The 23,702-nt window shown below is 39.9% G+C and overlaps 1 protein-coding gene across 1 annotated transcript; it reads left to right on the top strand.

The window, feature by feature from the left end:
• Positions 1 to 22,735: 22,735 nt before the first annotated feature.
• LOC124796017 (E3 SUMO-protein ligase ZBED1-like) lies at positions 22,736 to 23,491 on the top strand. The gene has a single exon (XM_047260101.1). It carries the CDS (start codon positions 22,736 to 22,738, stop codon positions 23,489 to 23,491), a length of 756 nt encoding a protein of 251 aa, XP_047116057.1.
• Positions 23,492 to 23,702: the final 211 nt, after the last annotated feature.

Here is a 23,702-nt window from a genome sequence, read left to right on the forward strand (position 1 = left end):
CCTCATCTCTTTTACTGTGCCCCATAAGAAGAAATCCAGTGGCGTGAGGTCTGGAGAGCATGCAGGAAACTCCATTGGTCCCCTGTGTCCTATCCACTGGTCAGGCACATTGTGATCCAGGTATGCTCGTACGTCACTATGATAGTGTGGCGGGGTGCCATCTTGTTGGAAATAAAACTCATCATTACCATATAATGCATGAATGGCAAGGCATATGGAGTCAGCAAGCACTGTTAGGTACGTTTCTCCAGTAACAGTACCTTTAAAGCGGAAAGGCCCAATGAGTCCCCTTGCAGACAAACCACACCACACATTTACACCAGGCAAATTCACAGCCTTTTCAACTGTAATGTGAGGATTATCTTCAGCCCAGTACACACAATTGTGCCTATTGACAGTTCCATTGAGTTTGAATTAAACTTCATCTGACCAAATTATGCTACCCATAAGTCCCGGTTCACGTCTCACCATCTCCTGAACCCATTCAGAAAATTCTAACCTTCGATCTGGATTGTCGTCACTTAGCTGTTGCACCAGCCTTGGAATGTACACATTTAACTTGCCTTTCTTCAGAATGTGTAGCACACTACTAGTACTTACATTACTCTCAAATGCCGCTTGCTTGGAGATTTTTGAGGCAAACGCTGAAACAGTTACAAGACCGCAGTTGTGGAATCATCACTTATACCTGCACAAGGTCACCCTGATCGACCTTTATGCACATCACACACTATTCCATGAATTTCAAATTTGTCTCGTAGACGTGTAATTGTTAACCTTGAAGGTGGTTCTGTACCATACTCACTTCTCCACTGTCTTCGAACCGCAGCTACATTCTCAAACTTCCAGTACCACTTATCTGCTTCCGCGCTTCAAAGCTCAAATGCACGTCCGCCATGTTGCAGTTACTTGCTTTCCACTGCTGCCACCTGTTGAAGAAACATAACATTGCTTTCTTACAGATATTTAACCTTGTAGAATGGGAAATAAATTGTATATGACAGTTCAAATTGTGTATACATTTTTTTTGACACACCCTGTATTTCAAAGGGATGCTAATATCGGAAATGTGCTTTTATGTTCAGTATTGCAAAAATGTGTACTTTACAGGACACAAATATGGATTACACAATAAGTACAATGTCAATGTGTCCCAATTGTAACTGATCAACTCAGGGGAGGTGGGAGTCAGATATGAATGTGTAGATACATTGCCCCTCACTCATTCGCTTCACAGATGGCATGGTTTGTCACCGGAATGCTTCTGAACAGAGGCTACTTCCATAACTGATTGCCAGAAGCATCCAGTCTGACCAAAGCATTAGACATTCTATCCCACTTATTCCAGTGTGTTTTCCTAGGCATTTTTATTGTAATTTCATCTGAAAGACAGACTAGCAAAAATAATGTAGTTACAGTGACAAGAGCTACTAGCAAAACGAAATACTGCACCTTGGGCAAAACCAAATCAAAGCAACTGCATTTGGTTGTCACCATCATAACACCAAAAGCCTCGTGAACAAGCAGGATGTACTACTCAAATCTACACAGGAAAATAAAAGACTGAAAGGATCGATTGAATATTAATGTTCAGAGATGGATTGTTTACCACAGTAAAATATCCTGCAATGATTAAAGGGCAGAACAACTCAAACTGCATCACCAGAGTTCCCCAAGGCCACTCCAAAGAACAATAAGTCCCAAAGACCATTTACTCTGCACTTCACAGGTGGCAGTTACTGTGGTGGTTGATTTACGTTCAGCCATAGATAGCTTTTTGGGGAAAAAAAAATGAAGTGGCTGAGATGTGCTGTTGGAGGACTGCATCTATTGAGAGTGAGACCATATGCTAATGCTGATTTAAGGTCTTTGTAAGCTCCCACCATGGTGCCAGATGACTGTACCTAGTGATTGCCTAAAGTTTGTTTCCTGGCCAATGTGTCAGTCAGAGAGGCTTGAATTACTATGACCATTGACTGGCTATGATGGTAGAAACTGATAGTTCCTAAAAACAGGCGTAATTCACAAAATGACACTGGCAGAGGTAGATCATGAATGCAGTCAACCCACTCCTGAGGGGAGCATATACCTTCGATGGAGACGGTGTACCCCAGAAAAGTGACAGCAGTGCATCAAAGTGGTGACTTGTTATAATTGATCTCGACTGAGTTATGTGTCAATAGGTCCTGTATAGTGGCCAGGTGGAGTCCGTGTTCTCCATCAGAAGAGGAAAAAATGAGTATGTCCTCGAGGTATGCGTAACAATATGTGCAGTTAACAAAAGTGAGTCTATAAAATGTTGCCAAGTTTGGGCCGTGTTTATGAGACCATAAGGCATGTAACAAAATTCGTACAGGCCGAAGGGTGTGATCAATGCTGTCTTTGGTATGTTACACGGTTCCATGGGTATCTGTAAATATTCCTTGCGGCAGTCTAAGAAATTGAAGATATGTGCTCCACTAAGTACTTGCATGAAGTCAAGTATATAGGGTATAGGATAATAGCCTTATAAACTCTGTGCATTGAGACAGTTGATAGTTGCTGCAGAGGTGCATGGTGCCATCCTTTTCAGGAACTAAATGTGTGGGTGAAGACCAGTTACTGTCTGATGGATGGACAGTACCTGCCTGCAGAAGTTCCTCCACTGCGGCCTTACCGAGGCGTAGTTTATGTGGTGGCAGTTGGTGCGCTTTGTAACGTACTGGTGGCCCGTCTGTTGTGACAGTTTTCTTTGTCATTCCATTCATGATAGCGTTCAGCTAGGCTGGCAAATTCGCTTGGGGGCTATTGTGAAAGAGAATCAGTAGCACAAAAGAGTCACTAACCTGATGTGCTGGGGGGAGCTGTCCGCATTGTTGGTGACAAAGTTCCATGAGGTGTGTCTCCAATGTCAGGGGTTGGTGGTGTCAAAGTTCCACATGATGTGATGTGGGTGATGGGGGGTGGCAGTGTTGGCAGGCATTGTACGAGGCATCATGCCTCAGCAAGGGCTTGTGTAGCTGATGATATGGTGCTGTTCAGTTCAGCATTGCAAGCGCGGAGATAATTGACTGCAGAGCACTCAGACTGAAGCTGGGCGATGGAAATTGTGAGGATGTCTGCCAATGAAGAGCATTTGATGAGAGCCATGTCAAAATTATCTGGAAGCTGAGAGGGAGGGGGAGCCGAGGAGGCAACTGAACACACAATGTGAGTTGATGAGGTGTGGTGCAATAATGTGGCCAACTGTAAGTCTGGAGACAGACCTATGTGAAAGAGGAAGTCAATGCTTAATACTGGGTCTTCTATGTCAGCCATGTAGAAGGACCAAGTGGAACATTTGCCAGGTATGGGTTCAATAGTTAATTCAGCAACACCGTTGACACAAAGTGGCAATTTATTTGCTGCTCAAAGAAACAGGTGTTGTGTCCTTTACAATAAATGAGGGAGGTATGACACTATTGTGTGCTCTGGTGTCGATGAGAAAATACCAGTGCAAACCTAAGTCCAAGGTGCACAGACGTCCTTGTGAGGTGGGGGATCTGACATGATGCAATGTCTTTGGGTGCCCTTCCATGTACCCGCAAGCTGTGGCACCCACTGCGGCCCCTCGTGCGGCATTTGGGAATGCGCAAAGTGGGCAGCAGTTGCAAGCGGCATCCCTGTAAGTGGAGTGGAACCAGCATATGCGTGAGTCAGCTGTACTTGTCCCGCCAGCCGAAGCATCAGGTGAGGGGAAGGTGAGGTGGGCAGGCGCTAGCGGTTCACTAAACACACAGAATGAGTCCTGTCATTCGCAATGCTGTGTATGTCCAACATTTTGTCCACAAAGGTAAACCACATCACTGGGTTGTCCAGTTGTAATGGCAGCAGCTTCAGAAAATGACCAGGGACCAGTGCTTGCGGGGTTGTAGGAAAGGTATGAAGTGTACAGGAATCCTGCACAGTGTTCACTGACATGAACTGTGCCTCAGTGACAGGTGATGTGGTGTGTCGAATGTCCGGTAGCTGTGCAGGCGAGACGTGATATCCAGTCCTTGTAGGTGGGAAATCTGTACGGGCGCACAACAAGCACGGCACAGTAGGCACAGAAGGATCAATGGCTGATGCAGACAAAATCTCGAGCACAGGCGTTAAAGCATGATTGAGCACCAAGGACAGGGTGGAACTGTGGCAGGTGAATCGCCTGAGGTGTGCACAGGGTGGCAGGGCGGATAGGCCTATACATGGCCTATACATGGCATAGATGATGCAAGTGTCCCATTGACTGGCACAGAGGGAGACACATTAACTGATGGGCTGCTCTGAGGAGGGGGTGGGCATGCGTGTGGACCATAAAACTGGGCAGCCGGATGGTCTCCTGTTTTAGGGGCCAGAAAGATAGTACAGTCTTCTTTATATGGCAGTTTACTGGAACACAACCTCTTTGCTGCAACTATCAGAGTAAATGTAAAGTAGAGACCAGTATTATTATCTGACAGCATGATAATAGTTCATTACTTATTGACATTGATGATTAATTTGTCTGTGAGTAATTCAACTAATTGTTGATACTCCCCATGCTAACAGCACATGAACTTTAGCTTCACTGTGATGTGACAGTGGCACAGGTTTGCAAAACTAATTTCCACCACTAACCTAAACAGTGATGCTATATTAGTATATAATTTAGAGCAATGTGTTCAGAAGTCATTCTGAGCTATGTTAAAGAGTAATCACTTCATAATAACCTATTTCATGTAATTGGCTCTTTATAATTTAAAAATGAAGTTATACTCAGAGTGGTACTGTACATAACTGGAAATGCTAATTTACAATATTCTTTGATGAGCAGCAGTTCTTCTCCATTTCAAAAAGAGGGAATTACTGCCTCTTTTTTCCCATTAACTGACATCTACCCTTACTCAACTCTATAATGATGAACTTATGGTTTATTATTCTCATTAAAATTACATCCCCTAAAAAGTATGTGAACCCAACCAGAAAACTGAAAAAATTACCACAACACACATGTCAGTTTTTGTATCTTCTTCATCTATCACTTTGTCTATTGTAGTGAAGCAAACATCAGAAATTGTTAGGGGATTGGTGAAACTTAATACAAGGTTGATTCTCACAGCAGATAAACTCTGCACCGTAGCCTTTTTCATTCACTTATAGTGATACTATCATTGATAACTATTCTCTGCACCAGAATTTCTCTAATCAAGACCACCAGTATATAGTTATTTAACTGTTTAGGGCACTTCATTGCATGTTGGCTCTTTCCTAGAGGTCAATAGTCATTAGACTAAAAAAACGAAGTAGGTATCAACATAAATCTGCCATTTATGAGTCAGCTACAACCCACTAGGAATCGTTACCATGCTGCTGTTCTCTTAGTCCTATCTCCTTAAGTTACTCAAAAGAAAACATATAGTATACTCATATACATATCGTGTATCTCAGTTGTGATTAAACAAACTCAAACATTTCTGATCTCCCTCTGTGCCATGAATAGGTCTCCAGAACACACTTCCATTTTCAATTTATTAGTATATTATTTATTTATTTAGCCTGATTTGATTAGGCCCATCAGGCCCTCTCTTACATCGGACTAAGGTTTAACACTTACAGTATCCTTTTTGATATCATAGTTAACTAAGAAATAACAATTTTAATCTGACAAATAGTGTTAAAATGATTTGGGTGTTGTTAGAGACAATGTGAATAAATAGTAATGTTTATAAACTGATATTAGCAGTACTTCCACTACTGCTGCTGTTGCTACTAATAATGATGATGATAATAATAATAATTATACTATGTCAATGCCAATAATAATAATAATAATAATGATAGGGGCAGATATAAAAAGCTAAGAATACTAGGAAATGAGGAAGATATGCTTGGAAAGAGGAGTTAAGAGAGGTAATGAGTGTGTACAGAGACAATGGTAATCATTACTGTTGCTTCAGTAGGTATGTCATTTACTGTTTCTGAAGGTGGAGTTGTTATTCAGTTCTAGTATGTTGTTGTTGTTGTGGTCTTCAGTCTGGAGACTGGTTTGATGCAGTTGTCCATGTTACTCTATCCTGTGCAAGCTTCTTCATCTTCGAGTAACTACTGTAACCTACATCCTTCTGAATCTGTTTAGTGTATTCATGTTTTAGTCTCCCTCTACAATTTTTACAGTCTGCGCTTCCATCCATTAATAAATTGATGATTCCTTGATGCTTTAGAACGTGTCCTACCAACTAATCCCTTCTTCTAGTCAAGTTGTGCCACAAATACCTCTTCTCCTTAATTCTATTCAGTACCCCTTCATTAGTCACATGATCTACCCATCTAATCTTCAACATTCTTCTGTAGCATCACATTTCAAAAGCTTCTATTCTCTTCTTGTCCAAACTGTTTATTGTCCATGTTTCCCTTCCATACATGGCTACACTCCATACAAATACTTTCAGAAAAGATTTCCTGACACTTAAATCTATACTCAATGTTAATGAATTTCTCTTCTTCAGAAACACTTTTCTTGCCATTGCCAGTCTACATTTTATATCCTCTCTACTTCGGCCATCATTAGTTATTTTGCTCCCCAAATAGCAAAACTCATCTACTACTTTAAGTGACTCATTTCCTAATTTAATTCCCTCAGCATCACCTGATTCGACCGTGTTCCATCATCTCTGAATGTCATCTGCATCAACCAGGATAGCTGTGAATATGAAGATGAAATGTGATCAAAGAGTGGAACACCACACATATAACGAACACAGGTATTCATATCCAGTGCCAGGTGCCATGAGCTTTCCTGAGAAAGACCTTGGAGGATTACATCACACTAATCAGTGATTGAAAGTATAAGTGCTTGTAGGAGTTTTTTTCAGTTCAAGAGGGAAGATTCTTTTATATTTTTCTAGGGCTTGGAGAATTGCTCATGCCTTTTTGCACATTGCAGTTATGTGCTCAGTCCAATTTAGATTTTCATCTATTATTACTCCTACAGTCTTTGCCGAAGGACACTTGCTGATATTGGTTCCATTTAGAATTAAACATTATAGGATTTCCCAAATTTTCAGGCTAGTTGGCCTAGAATGACCAAATAGTACTGCTTCAGTTTTGGATGGGTTGAGCCGTAACCCTATATTCTGTTCCCATTTTGATAATGCACACAGGTTGTTGTTGATAGTTGTCTGCAGGTGTACTGATTTTGGACTTAGATACAACTGAAGGTCATCAAAGTATGATGGTTGGGAATTAAATGGTGCCACCTATTTATTCACCACTGATACAAAAGAGTTACATATTTGCACCTTTTACTGTCCTTCAGAGTAGTCACCAGTTTTGTTTAGAACCCTTTGCCAGCAATGTGGAAGACGTAGTATACCGTTAGCATAGCCTATTCTGTTGATGGTGCGAATGGAGCAGTCTACTGCCTATCGAATCTCTGGAACAGTTCTGAAGCCAATGCTATGAAGTGGTCCTTCATCTTCAGAATCAAATCAAAGTTACAAAAACTTAAGTCCGGGGAGTATGGTAAATGAATGCCGTGTGGCTAGGGCCTCCCGTCGTGTAGACCATTCACCTGTTGCAAGTCTTTTGAGTTGACACCTCTTCAGCGACTTGCGTGTCGATGGGGATGAAATGATGGTGATAAGGACAACACAACACCCAGTCCCTGAGCAGAGAAAATCTCCGACCCAGCCGGGAATCGAAACCGGGCCGTTGGGTATGACATTTCGTTGCACTTATCATTCAGCTACCAGGGACAGATAGGGAGTATGGTGGATGGTACAGTACTTCCCAGCCCCATCAACTGAACAGAGCAGCCACAACTTGTGCTGTGTGCATCCATGCATTATCATGCAGAATGATGGGTGGGTTGTGCAAAAAGTGTCGCCGCTTCTTTCGCAAAGCTGGTCGCATGTGATGCTCCAAAAACAAACAGTGACACTGCACATTGACAGTCTGCTGAGGAGGAATGTAATGTGTTAGGATAACACCATCACAGTCATACGTGAGACCATAACTTTCACCATACTGGGACTCTTGACGCACTTTCAACTTTTGCAGCGATCCATAATGAGGCCACTCATTGGATTGGCGTTTCAGTTTTAGTTCATACGATGTGGCCCATGTGTCATTCATTGTTACGATATGGCATAAGAAAGCCTCTCCTTTGCACTCATAGCGCTCCATGTGCATCTGAGCAGTGTTGTAACGCATCCATTTCTGCAATTCCATCAAGTCATGCGGAACCCATCGTGATGCAATTTTTTGCATGCCCAGGCATTCCTTCAGGAAGCAAAGCACAGTTGTATGTGTTAATCTGGTTCTGTGGGAGAGCTTATGAATCGTATGGCATCAATCGCTGTCAACTAATGCGGCAACAGCATGCACTTCTTCTTTAGAGATGCTAGGATGACCTGCCCAATGCATGTCTGCCACAATTTTCCCAACCTTTGTTTAAGTCTTTTACCTGATGTGCCACTGTTATGTGCGGCAATGCTGATTCCCCGCATGCCTCTTGAAGACCTTGATGATACTGCCGTGCTGTATGACCTCTGGCACATTCAATCTTGATCCAACTCTGTTGTTCCTTTTTCAAAAACGTAGTGACACCGTTACGTTAGACCGCTCGCTCACGAGTGACTGTGGTTCCTTTGATTGTGTGCATGCCAGTGACGTGGGATGGGCAAGTCCATTTGCTTGGAGGTAAGGTAGGTATGTTGACAATATGTGCTATCAGTGACAATAGTAGATTCCATTGCATAGTGTCTCCACAGCAGTGTTGCCACTGTTTAAGTTCCAACCTATGTACATGTGGTATTTGCAATAGGACAAAACAGATGACACATTGTGAGGTACAATGGAAATGCTGAACCCAGGGGATACCTGATACTACTTACCTTCACTGTGACTTTATGGTGTCAGAAATGACACATTGCTGGTGACACATCAGGTATGAGCAAAATCATAGCATTTCTATTGGCAACAAATTTAGGCTCCAATGTTTCGCAAATAAGATGTCGGAGTTGACAGTCCGGAAGGCTTTGTTTGAATCTAAGCAGCATCTATGGCAAGCTCCAGCTCTTCTATTACCTTCATTAAACCTAATATTGTGCTACAATATTTACAGAAACATGACTGGTATTAGCCTAGTGGTTTGTAGGTATGTAGTTTGTTGGCCGGTTGTGGGCTGTGTTTTATATGTCCTTGGATAGTGCAAGAAGAATGCAAATGAATCAGCAATCGAAAGATGCTGTGGCAATGTCCCTATTAGGTAGTGATTTAACTAGTCATTGTTTCCAGGCATTGGGGTAAACACTTGGAGTTAAAGACTTGGTTGAAGGTGTTTCTTAGAGTGGGCAGTAGTGGGGTCAATGGGGTCAATAATAAGCTTCGTCATTTTGACTGTGACCTCGACATTTCCAGTAGATGCTGATCTGATATACACAATGGCTCTTTTGAAAGTATTGCAAGTAACATGATTTAGATAGAATTTTTTGTAGTTATAGTCATTTACCCTCATCGAGTAATCAACAAGCCTCTGTTTCGTTTGTGGCCCAGTTGTGGTTGTAGGTGATGTGGCATAGTGATTCAGTCCTTTAGCTGGGACTTTGGATTCAGCTCATCTTTTACTTTGCCTATACCAAAACCACACAGGCTTTGGCCTATTTCAGTTGTCGGCTGATGTATGGGCAGGCCTGAGTTTAGTGTTTCTCATAGCTTGACTGACCTGTAAGCAATTTGATTTTCAGGCATAAGACATAGTTTGTATGACCTGTGTGCAGCATCTCTGAGATTCATGAGCTGTTTTAGTAATTCAGTTAGACAAGGTGCAGGTTTACTTCTTAATTTTCTGGCTTTTAAGGGAGCATATTTGTCATGTAGTTGAGCAGTTTTGTCAGTAAATCCTTGAAGTTTTTCATTTATGTCTCAGAAGGGAATAGAAGATGTACCCCAACCATTTTTTGCACCTCAGTTTTAAGTTCAGATAAATTAATAAGAAGGTATGTGTTAAAATATGTTTTGCTATGCACAGTCTTAAATCTTGAGTACTGAGTATATCCATTCTTCTGGTTATAGGGTCAGATAGTACCGTTACTTTGGTGTGTCTCATTTTATTTCCAAAAAGGGTCCATTATACAATGGACAGATCTTGCATATTGCCTTTTCAGTCTTTGAACTTTTCTATTGGTTCTTAGCACTGTAGGAAACCACCCATTTATGCCATTCCTTCAAAGCTTACTGTCATATGTGTAACTGATGCATCTTCAGGAGTAATACATACCAAAATGGGCCAAGCCTCAAGATTTATTTTTCATATTTACTTTAGTTTTTTGATAGATTACAAATTTTAAAATAATGATGACAGAATGTATAAGTATGCTCCCAAGAAAAAAGTGTGAGTAAGTTATTGAGAATTTCTTCCTCTTGAGTGTTCAAAATTTCTTCCTCACTCAATATATGTGACAGATTTGTAACAGAATTACAGAAAACTGTGAAACCTGATGATCATATGCAGAAAATTATGTCACTGCAACCATTTTGGTTCAGCCATTCACAACAACAGCTCTTATGTTCACTAATTTTCTTTCCAAAATAAGTATAGGAATTGATAGCAAGTAGCAGGTCTAGTCAATGGGCAGATTGCGAAATGTCCAGATGTTGTTCTCATATGAACTGAATCAAGTTTTCAAGCAATAGATGGCTTGTGTGTTGAGAAAATAGTGCCTCAGCCTGTACTTGGGCAAGGTCTCTATAACACAAAGTTACAGCCCAAGCTGTGCTAAGGCTAGGTCTGCCTTTAATTGCACAAGAGTGGTTTCCCCCAAGTCATTATTCTCTTTTCTACTTGTCTGTGTAGCAATTCATTGATGTTATTTGCCCCTGGGTCAAGGAGGAGGGAATAATACACAGGTGGCAGGATTGTGTACTCTTACCCTCCCACACATCACCATTAAAGTTCTCATTCTTTGCACAAATTTTGAAAACTTTGAGAGGAGTAAGAATGAAACTCCTTTATAATTAACGCTAAGCTACACATGAATTGAAGTAAACAGCATTAGTGCATAAATAAACATGATAGTACATGAATGATTAGTCAGTACACATCGTGCCCTTGAAATAAGAGTTCCTTTGCAATTAGTCCATGATTATACAAGTAACATTTCCTCATAAATCCTTGAACCAGTAAATTAGTATTTCCTTCCTTCCCTCCCATGCAAAGGAGGCAGTGCCAAATGTAGTTAGGCCAACAATGGGTAATGTTTTAATCCTATTTTAAATCCTATTTTAAATGTTTTTCTCACTTCTCTACCTAAAGAAGAAATGAGCTCCCATAACTGATAAAAGCCTATCTGTAAAATGAAGTATAAATATGTCACATGCATGTGTTGTACCATAATGTAATTAATTTGTATATGTGAAGTGAACAAAGATAAGTTAAAACTACAAAAAAAAAAACTGTAGTAACAGAAATCAGTTAATGAAAAATGAAAAGTTTTAAAACTTAAGAAATGTATGTTCATAGTATAAGTGATGGATGGAATGTCAGACATAGGCATAAGCTATCCTGTTATATGTTATTGTAACTCAATAATCGTATGAATTTTCATTGGAAACCAAACTCCATGTAAAGGAGTGAATTTTAATGACAAACAATTTGTACAATGTTTTGGATGGCAATGTGAGTCTTTCAACATTGTGGACAGTAAGTGTTGTGCCATTAACATAGGTGTGCAATGAAGTAATCTCTGAGTATTGTGTCTCACCACACCTGATACATTAATAAGTGATCTATAGTTGTTCGAGCCAGTACTTACCTTGTTGATGGATGCTGTTGGCTAGGGTTCTCTTCGCTAAAAATGCAAGTACAACAGATAATAGTGGAGATGTTCTGCCACAGTGTCAGATTTTGAACAACAAGCGCACACACACTGCACTCAGAATGAAGACAAATGCCACGGCAATTTTTTAATATTCAATGGTGAAAGTGTGACTCTCAATGTGAAATGACGAAATGAGTGCACGCACATACAATGGTAGCAACTAGCATGTTGACCATTAGTGACTTGTGCTTAGCCTCAAACCTACTAGTGTGCAGGCAAAAAACCTGGCAGTGAGGCCAAAGCAAACTGAACATTTTTGTCAGCGCATTAATTTCGAATATGTAAATTCGAATATGTAATGCACTATCATATTATGTAAGTAACCTTTTAATTTCCTATAGAACTTGAACATACATAGGATAAGCTGACATATCCATTCCCTTAAATAAAAGAGAAGCTGACAAATAAAGGGTATCAACCCCTATTGGCAAATGTAAATATAAGTTATATACCTGCAAAAACACTGTACATCTCCATACTATGTCAACCTAAAGTGTGGGGGAAATTGTATAGGTACATAATGAAAGACCCCCCCATATGGTAAACTTAAAATTTATTTAAAATGAAACAGTAATAATGACAGAATCAAAGACCAAATGTTGGCAAAGACAAAAATTATGAATGTGCAATAAGGTGCATACAAATGAACAAAAACAACATTCACTTTTTCATACATGATTTTTGTTTCACTATCTCGTATGTAAAATGATGGTTAAGATGTATTGCTCAGAGTATGATGTGCTTTGAGTGTTTTGTTTTATATGTGATTTTTAATAAGAGTAGACTTAATAACAATGTTAAGTATTTTCACTGAAGTGAAGTGAAGCCAAGTTGGGGTGAATTCCTTCATGTTTTATATCATCTTGAGAAGCACTGTGTTCCGTGGAGTTTGCTGCCACCATCTATATTTGAAATGTAGGAAAGGAAGGCCACGGACATATTTTCACGTGATTACCAAGAATCAGAAGCTTTCAGAGGATGACAAATATAATTAAAATATATATAGTGATGGACACAGAAGAAAGCAAAGAGGAACAATGCAAGGTGAAGTGAATGAATAATAGCACAATTTCATACACACAGAACATTTAATAATAATGGAATTGCATTGTCCTTTAATTTTTCCATTTTAATGATGTATGTATCCATTTTTTATTATTGTAATACAGGTAGCAGATGGATGTAATAGAAGTATCTGATACATAACATATTATAGAGAACATACAAAAAATATCCACTATAAAAATCATAATCTATACATATATCAGGAAATGGCATTCAGGTTTTCATATCTGTGGAACATAATGTCACAACAGAAATAATACAACTACAACATTACATCACTAAACTATAGAGATAATTATAGAAAGAATGTAAATTACTGGAATTTATAAATTTAAAGTTAAGATCTATACAATCAAACCTTCAAAAGAGAAGAGAAAAATTTCAGAGCCTAAGTGTACAATGAGTGAGCCGACTCAAGAAACTCACAATGATGGGCGCAGACCAGATGAATATACTCAATCATGAGTAGGCATATTGTACAAAATCAATCAGCCACATCAACCAGAGTACCTACAGATGTGTTGACTCATAAAAGAACAAAATAATGGAAAAATGAATCCAAACTACACCAGGTACAAACCAGCAAAAAATGCTTTGACACAACAAAATGAATAAAGTTCGTAATCCTATCAGTAAGTTCAATCATATGCAAAGGCTAACTGTGAAAAGCATCTACCTTCAATCAGTGGTTGTACGCTCTCCTTGAGTACACACTCTCCCAGTTGCGATGACCAGGGGTACCCAAAACAGAGTCCACAACTCAAGATCCAATCAGATACAATACTGCAATACTCAGAATAAATTCAGGTAAAGATAGTCATAAATTAGCTTTGAATGATGATACAAGCCAGTAGCTTGAGAACCAAAATCAGAGTATGAAAGCAGACATGTATACATCTTATTATATTGTCCGTATTAGTAAATTCCTTCCACAGTAACTTAACATACACAAAGAGCCAGAAAATTCATTTACAGCTGATAAAAAAAAAATACGTTCTGAGTTGAAGTTACATAGTGATTGGAGAGTCAATCCGTCCCCCCCCCCCCCCCAAAACAAAAAGAGACCCAAAAAAATGCATTTATGGTGAATAACACTGTCTTTAGCAGTTTTGGATAACAATTAACTAATATCAGTTACAATACACATTCCATTTCAGCTTCCTCCTTAGAGTTATAGAGTTATCATCACATTCTCCAACAGTTAGGTAACTTCCTGTCTAGCATTCACATCATATCCTGAAATGTTGTTTTTTGTATAAATATGTTGTTCAATACCTCCTTCACATCACACTTGATATGTTCTCCTTGGATATTTTCCATAGTCAGTTATGTGGGATTTATGTCAGGTGCAATTAAAAATTGTTCACATATGAAACATTAATAAACAGAGTAAAATGCAATAAAAATGGACTAATAGGGTAATACACACAGAAATGCTCAGATATTATTACTAATTTCTACAGTCCAAATTACGAATATTTTCCCATTTTAAAATTGCAAAAGGATCTACTCATTTAGTCTCATGGCATATATGTATTAAATTCTAAAGAACAAATCTATTGCAGAGCATAATTAAATAATGTATCATAGATTTCAACCCACTCAACAGATAAGACAAAACTTTAAAAATCACAACATCTTACGTACTAAATTCCATACAAACAAAATGAAGTTATATAGTCTTATGAGTCTATAGTTAGATTTAAGTTCAGTCAATGGATAAAATAGAACTCTAAAAATCACATCATCTTACACACTAAATTCATGGCAATGGAAAAAAGAACAAACAAACAAAAATCAGATACTTATGGATCATGTATATCAAAACTTTGGCTTTCACCAACACAAGATCTCGTAATTCAAATTTAGAAAATCTACCTTTACAATCATGTCTCTACTTCCTCCTATCCCCCTGTTTTTTCATCATCTGCCTCAATCAATAGATAAAACTACATGATCTTACACATTAAATTCATGGCAAATAAAACACAATCACATAGTGTTATAAATCTACAAACGTAGTGAATATTTCCTTATAAACTAGGTGTCATTATGCATCCATGTTCATATATCTTGACCTCTATACTAAATGTTAACAGTACTTGACATTTAACATATTTGCTTTGCTTAGCAGTAGCTCCTCTTATATTTACATGTGCAATGGAGATTTCCACAAAATTCTTACTATACCAGATCTCATCTCTAAATTGTTCAGATATACAACAAATCAGGTTACCTGCATCAATCAAACAGTTGCCTTCCCACTGATCAATCTTAATCTTAATGTAAAGACATCGAAAATCTGAATTATCATCTCTGTTATTAGACACTTCGTGTAAAAGATCACTTTCAATTTCATCAAATTCTATGTATACACTCCTTTTGCAGAGTTTCATCAACTTTATTGGTATCATAACATTACTTTGGTTACACATGCTGTCAGGTAAATATTGAAGACACTGAATGGAGTCCATAGCACAATAAACATCATGCATTACAGAAGCAACACAAAATACCTTACTGTCAAAAGTACAATTTCTACTTAGATCTTCTTTCACTTCATTCCGCCAATTTGGATACAGATTTTGACTAACGACAGCTAAATTATTCCAGAATTACCATCAATTTGGTCCCAAACAAATTTCAAAAAATTTTCACCTTTATTCTCTCGGCTTACAGGTAACTCACATTTACTGTTTGAATCATTACTCTGCATGCCATTATTGAAAAATTGCTTTGACTGGACTGGTATTCCATGACTCTCACTTACATCACCACAAACATCACTTACCTTACCTGTATTCGCAAATAACTCTGAAACTTCATTATTCTTAAACTCCACAAAAACCTAATACTCACCATCACCACCACCACCACCACCACCATCATCATCATCATCATCATCACCACCATCACAATATTCTTCCAAAACTACTTCACCAATAGCATCATTAACAATACAAGTCTCATTACCATCAAAGTCACACACATCACCTACATTCATTTGCAATAAGCTACCAGTCTCAGACTTACCAACCTCAGTCATTTCACAGTTCTAATTCAATCTACATAAAAAGAAAATACTACCTAATTCAGATCCAATACAGTTGTTACCTGTTTTACGTATATCAACAACGCTGTTTTTTGATCAAGAGAAGAAATCATTAGTACACACTATGCCCAAATTCTCATTACTCTCACATTCTGGTCTATTATTAGTATCTACATCATTATAATTAAACATAGTATTCCAATTCTTTTCATCAAAACATAAATGAGAAATCTGACGTTCCATTGTTCAACTTCAGATACCTGTGCTACATTGTTAGTACTATTATTATTGTCTAAATGTACGTGTAAATTGGGGGGGTCCTGTACTTCTTGCGTCTCCTCGCCCCAAAACTGTGGACAACCGTTTTCCCAATAGTTGCCTCTATGATTGTTTCTCCTATTATATTTCCCATGGTTATCCCCAATATTCCTGTTCTGTTGAGATTCAAAATTTCTGTCTCTATTACCATTTTGACCCTGATTAAGTTACCAGTATTTCTGTTTCTGTAGTTGTTACCATTTTGGTCTCTCATCATTTCAGTTATTATGTACATGTTTCTTTCTGCTGTCCTATCCAGCCTGTCAACTCCAACACCTGAGCAATTACCAACTGTGGTTACAGGTAACTACAATAACATACACTCCTGGAAATTGAAATAAGAACACCGTGAATTCATTGTCCCAGGAAGGGGAAACTTTATTGACACATTCCTGGGGTCAGATACATCACATGATCACACTGACAGAACCACAGGCACATACACACAGGCAACAGAGCATGCACAATGTCGGCACTAGTACAGTGTATATCCACCTTTCGCAGCAATGCAGGCTGCTATTCTCCCATGGAGACGATCGTAGAGATGCTGGATGTAGTCCTGTGGAACGGCTTGCCATGCCATTTCCACCTGACGCCTCAGTTGGACCAGCGTTCGTGCTGGACGTGCAGACCGCGTGAGACGACGCTTCATCCAGTCCCAAACATGCTCAATGGGGGACAGATCCGGAGATCTTGCTGGCCAGGGTAGTTGACTTACACCTTCTAGAGCACGTTGGGTGGCACGGGATACATGCGGGCGTGCATTGTCCTGTTGGAACAGCAAGTTCCCTTGCCGGTCTAGGAATGGTAGAACGATGGGTTCGATGACGGTTTGGATGTACCGTGCACTATTCAGTGTCCCCTCGACGATCACCAGTGGTGTACGGCCAGTGTAGGAGATCGCTCCCCACACCATGATGACGGGTGTTGGCCTTGTGTGCCTCGGTCGTATGCAGTCCTGATTGTGGCGCTCACCTGCACGGCGCCAAACACGCATACGACCATCATTGGCGCCAAGGCAGAAGCGACTCTCATCGCTGAAGACGACACGTCTCCATTCGTCCCTCCATTCACGCCTGTCGCGACACCACTGGAGGCGGGCTGCACGATGTTGGGGCGTGAGCCGAAGACGGCCTAACGGTGTGCGGGACCGTAGCCCAGCTTCATGGAGACGGTTGCGAATGGTCCTCGCCGATACCCCAGGAGCAACAGTGTCCCTAATTTGCTGGGAAGTGGCGGTGCGGTCCCCTACGGCACTGCGTAGGATCCTACGGTCTTGGCATGCATCCGTGCGTCGCTGCGGTCCGGTCCCTGGTCGACGGGCACGTGCACCTTCCACCGACCACTGGCGACAACATTGATGTACTGTGGAGACCTCACGCCCCACGTGTTGAGCAATTCGGCGGTACGTCCACCCGGCCTCCCGCATGCCCACTATACGCCCTCGCTCAAAGTCCGTCAACTGCACATACGGTTCACGTCCACGCTGTCGCGGCATGCTACCAGTGTTAAAGACTGCAATGGAGCTCCGTATGCCATGGCAAACTGGCTGACACTGACGGCGGCGGTGCACAAATGCTGCGCAGCTAGCGCCATTCGACGGCCAACACCGCGGTCCCTGGTGTGTCCGCTGTGCCGTGCGTGTGATCATTGCTTGTACAGCCCTCTCGCAGTGTCCGGAGCAAGTATGGTGGGTCTGACACACCGGTGTCAATGTGTTCTTTTTTCCATTTCCAGGAGTGTAAATACAACAGAAAATTACTCGTGTTCTATCAACTATTTTTGCTGACGAAGGTTTGATGAGATATCGACAGTTTCCTACATCTGGTGGCAGAAGTTTCGAATTCCATGTTCTACCTTTTGGACTGAACATTGGCACAGGCATGTTTATATCTGCATTCGACAAGGTCTTAGGACCAGAATTATTTAGCAAAGTCACTATTTATGTAGACAACATGCTAATAGCCACCTCGGTTAGAGCATATCAGGCTGATTGAACAGGTAGTTCAATGATTTGCAGAATACAGAGTAACAGCCAATTTTAAAAAAAAGTCTAGTTTTGGCAAGGAACAAGTCAAATTTTTACGACAAATTATGTCAGAACAAGGTACCTAACCTGATCTGAAAAAAACTTGATGTACCCAATTGTCCAGCTCCAAGGCATCAAAAACAAATAAAAGCTTATTTAGGACTAGCATCCTTTTTTCATAAATTTGTACCACAGAAACTGATGAACAGTGATGCATTACTCAACTTGCTACGAAAAAATAGGCCTTGGCTATGGGATGATAACTGTCAGGAGGACATTAATAACATTAAGTAGACATTAGTCAATGCAAACATTCTTAGCCACCCTGACATGTCCAAGGATTTTTGTCTATGCACAGATGTCTCATCACAGGGGTTGGGGGCATGCTTGTTCCAGATGCGAGAAGAAGAAGGTAAAGCACTACCCAAGGTCATCAATTTTGCTAGTCAAACATTATCAGAAGCAAGAAGATCTTACTCTGTGTCGGAATTGAAATGTTTAGCTGTAATATGGGCATTTAAAAAGTTTGGATATTTTTTGTGGTGTAAGAATACCAAAGTTTACTGTGACCATCAGTCACTGTAATTTCTTTTAACATGAAAACTATTGCACTGTAGATTAGCTAGATGGTCTGTATATTTACAAGAATTCAATTTCCACATCATTTCTGTTAAAGGAAGTCAAATGTTATTCCAAATGTCGTATCTAGGTTACCACTAGGTTTAGTGGTATTCATTGAACAGAACAAGATGCAGAAATAAAAACATTATTAATGCAAGGTACAGCACAACAGTCTGATTACCATACGTTTTGTAAGCAAATCAAAATTATACAACAGCAAGAGCACAGTTGAAATCAAGTCATGCAACATTTTAAGCAAAATGAAGGTGGAAAGATATGTAAATGGTATTAGGAGTACAAGGGCATTTTATTTCATAGGAAACATGAAAAACCTGATCAATGGCATGTGTGTGTATTCCTGAAGATTATATTGATGAATTTATAAGACTCACACATGAAATATTGAGACATTATGGAGTAGCAAATGTACTGAAAAAATTGCAACACTTTGTACATATATCAATAGGTCCCTTAGTTCTTAGACAGTAGATGTATTTAAGTTAGGTACTTGTACATATCGCCTCTGCCAGTCTGTTGTGGATGTGCACAGGTCAATGCCTCCTCTCCTACTACTGTCGTCAGTGCATATTGCTGAGCATGCGGAGCTGAGCCATAAGTTAATTCTGTTTATACTTTCGTGGTGTAATACTTCTTATTCCTGTTCATTTTATACTTACGTGTATAAATCAAAAGAATTACTTATACCTTTACAAAAAAAATGATGTTAGAGGAAGGTGACTCGTTATAATTGTAAGTGGGGTTGGACTAGGGATGGACAAGGATATTTTGTAGGTTGGGTGTGCAGCGGACACTAACTTTAGATGATGTGGGTATGATTTTGCGTACAACATCACTCATATTAGCACAGGATGGGATATAATCCGAGTCCTGGTGAAAGATTTTCAAGGCCAGAGTGATACTGGGCGATTAGAGGAATGCTGGTTGGTGGATGTTTAACAGGGTTATTGGTGTCAGAGGAGGGGATAGTGTGGGAGATCGATTTATGGATGAGCTGGATAGAATATTGCCTATAAGCAAAGGCTCTGGTAAGGTTATCAGTATATGTAGACAACTCCTGATTTCCATTGCAGATGGTGCATCCATTGGTGGTGAAGCTGTCAGGAAGAGACCCTTTGACATAACATGGATGACAGCTCTCAAAGTGGGGTTGGTGGGTGGTGCATTGAATATGTACAGATGTTCTTATGGAACCATCTGAGAGGTTATGATCAACGTCCATGAAGGTGGCTTTTTGAGTTCAGAATGATTGAGTGAAAGAGATTTGGGAGTAGGTATTAACGTTATGAAGGAAGAAGCGAAAGTTGTGCCTGTCATGAGCCCAGATCATGAAAATGTTATCAATGAATGTGAACAAGACAAGAATTTTAGGTGTTGGTTGGATGGGAAAGATTCCTTCAAATGAACCAGAAATAAGTTGAGTTAGGCTGGTGCCATACAAGTACTCAGGGTAGTACCTTGGATCTGTTTATAGATCTCGCATTTGAAAGTGAAATAACTGTGAATCAGTGTGTAGTTGGGTAGGAATATTAGGAGATCTGTAATGGATTTGTATTAGTAGGTCATTGGAAAAGGTAGTGTTCCATAGCCACAAGGCCATGAGAATGGGGGACATTGGTGTATAATGACATCACATTCACTGTAACCAACAAGGTGTATAGTGGTCATGGAACAAGAACAATGGAAAGGTGGCGAAGGAAGAGTGCAGTGTCTTGAATGTAGGACTGGAGTTCTGCACAATAGTTTGGAGCCGTTGGTCAACAAATCCAGACGTTCATTCAGTGGGAGCATTGTACCCACTCACAATGGGATGACCAGAGCTGGTACATGTTGGGCAGGGTTTATTGGAGTTTGGGGTGTAGATAACAGGCAGGAGTGTGAAGGATTGCTGTTGTGAGGCAGTGATGGGATGGCAAGGCACGGCAACTCGAGTGCACCGAGAATTCCTCGAGCCTCTAGTTCTCCAGCAATTCTCGAGAAGCTCATGAGAAACAGCTTGGCGGTGTGTGCTGCTGCATGCCGCTGTTGTTTTATTAATTGAATACCACCGCTAGACAAACACACTCGCTGCTTGCTGTGCTCGTAACTAGTATGTCTCAGGTTTCATTTGACTAAAGTTGTTTTTCAAATCAATATGGACGTTCAAAAACGAACATCATGGTACTGGCAATACTTTACGGAGGGTGGAGATAATGTTACTTGCAACATTTGTTGTTAAAACCACCATAATGTATCAAAAAATACAATGGGCATGATTAGACATCTTAAACTGCACAATTTATCGAGCAATAAAACAGTGATATCCGTGGATACAGAGGCTCATTCTTCCAATAGTGCGAGGCAGACAAAATATCCAGGTACATATGGTACAAAAGGTGAATTCAATGCAAAAGTTCAGATAGTGTCCGAAGCGGTCTGCCATGCTTAAAAAAACATTGATTTTTTCTTAATCATACTCCGATAACATACAACATACCACAAAATCAAACCTATACTATCCCAGCTTTTGCACGATTTGATATGTAATTTTATTGGACTAGTTGTCGAGCATAATGTATCCCCTTGCAGGAGCCCTAATCTAAATCTTACGTTTCTCTTCATAGAGGGAAGTAAATGGCAACAACAGCTAGATGAAGCACTATAGTTCAATTCTTTTATCTTGGCGGTTCGCGCATGCCCGCCCAGACGTGGGAGATTGCTGCGTTGCCAGTTGCATGCACCAAGAGAAGCAGTGCCATAGTATAGTTCGCAAACCTATGTTTAGGGGGGAGCATGCAGTTTATGAAGTAAAGCCACCATGGCCGCATCAACCCTTTCGCTGCTACAGAGACGTGCTCCCCACATTCTGCGCTGTGCGCGATTTTGTCATCACTGCTTTGCTCGCCTGTGCAAACACATGGTGTTTCGACTGCTTTGACACACTTTATCATTCAATTTCACAGAAACTATTTGGCTCAAAAATATGATTTTTACACATCTTCTTGACTGATACCTTCCCCCCATAAATGACTTAATTTTGTTTCGATGTTCAATGCAGTTATTGTGCAGCATTAGATGTAGTAAACCATTGCATGAAAGTTTGAAGAGTTTGCAGAGGTAAAAGTCCATAGCGTGTACTTTCTGTATGGTCGATTTTAGTTGCCACTAGAAATTTAAAAAAATTACATTCAAATGAATAAAATTAATGAAGTAAGAGACTTCAATATTATTTTTAAATAAAGAAAATATTAGGCACCAAAGAAGGTTTGAACTCTGAACCTTTCGCTTAGCAGCCATACACTATAACCATTACGCTAACACAGCTCATCATTTATTAGAACTCATGGAGGTCTTCAAAATATAATGCAAAACACCGACAAACACTGTTGGTATGACTATGAATTACTCATGTTTTGTCGAAGTACAATAGGAAATGAACAATTACCGCTGTTCTTTATTGCGAAAAAGTGGTTAGTGAGAATGATACAAACACCTTTCCTTGCTATCGCCTGAATTAGGAGGCTTATTGCTTGTTTGGTTTAATTAATTAATAGAATATGAAACAGTTGGTATAAAGAATGCTTTTTCCAAACTTTCTATAAAAGAAAGTCTGCTATCAAGATATTGCTTTTGTTCAATTACTTTATTTGTGACTGAATGTTTCTAAAACTGAAGACACTTGTCTGTGCTCTGCACTGTAGTCGAGCTCTGGCAACGTCGTTCTCTGTTCGTTGGCTGACTGTGTTTTGTGATGTCAGATGTGCAGAACGAACCTAAACTCAGCCGCCGTCGTAAATGACGCTGACTTCAGTGGCCATGATAACAGATGATTTTCAACCGCTTTCAGTCATCGAGGACACTGGTTTTCCATGTTTTGTTTCACTGTCGGACCCACAATACTCGATACCAAATCGAAAAAAGTTGCGCCTCGTGATGGAGGACGATTACCATAAACAGAAAGAGGCTGTAAACTTGGCCATGGAACACTCTACTTTTGTTTCTTTAATGACCGATATTTGGACCTCACTCAATAGTGAGGCATATATTGCTGTAACTGGTCATTTAATTAACAATAATTGGTGCCTGAAAGCTTTAGCTCTCGAGACATTCCATTTCCCGGAAAAGCATACAGCGCTAAATATTAGTGAGGCATTAGATAACGTGATTTCAAAATGGAACATTGAAAACAAAGTTGTAAGCATCACAACTGACAATGCCAGTAACATGACAGCAGCCGTACAACTTATTGACAGTGGCAACATTTATATGCAACATGTGCCTTGTTTAGCACACACCATCAATTTAGTTGTGAAAAGTTCTTTGAACAGCAACAGTGAGCTCTGCATAATGTGGGAAAAGGCCAGAGAAATTGTTAGCCTTTTTAAAACATGTTGCAATGCTAATGAAAAACTCCATGAGATCCAGGATCTAATGAAAAAACCTGTTCATAAATTGATTCAGGAAACTGAAACCCAATGGAACAATATGTTTTATATGCTACAACGTCTAGTGCAGCAAAAGAAATGCAGTGCAGCCTGTTTATCATTTTAATATTCAGGTGTAGAGAACCTCACAGCTGACGAGTGGCGAATTTTGAACTAATGTTTAAGTTTACTGGAGTCATTTGAAGTGGTAACAAGTGAAATTTCAACTGAAAACTATACCTCTCTTTCGAAGGCTATTCCAATAATCAGACAGCTAATCCTAACCATATGCAATGGGAAGTGGGCTACCACGACAGCACAAGAGCTAGAGCAACATC

The sequence above is a fragment of the Schistocerca piceifrons genome, chromosome 4 (genome assembly GCF_021461385.2).
Source record: "Schistocerca piceifrons isolate TAMUIC-IGC-003096 chromosome 4, iqSchPice1.1, whole genome shotgun sequence".
NCBI lineage: Eukaryota > Metazoa > Arthropoda > Insecta > Orthoptera > Acrididae > Schistocerca > Schistocerca piceifrons.

What these genes read in the sequence shown, in the direction of transcription:
- LOC124796017 (XM_047260101.1), top strand. Translation starts at nt 22,736, where the DNA reads ATGACGCTGACTTCAGTGGCCATGATAACAGATGATTTTCAACCGCTT.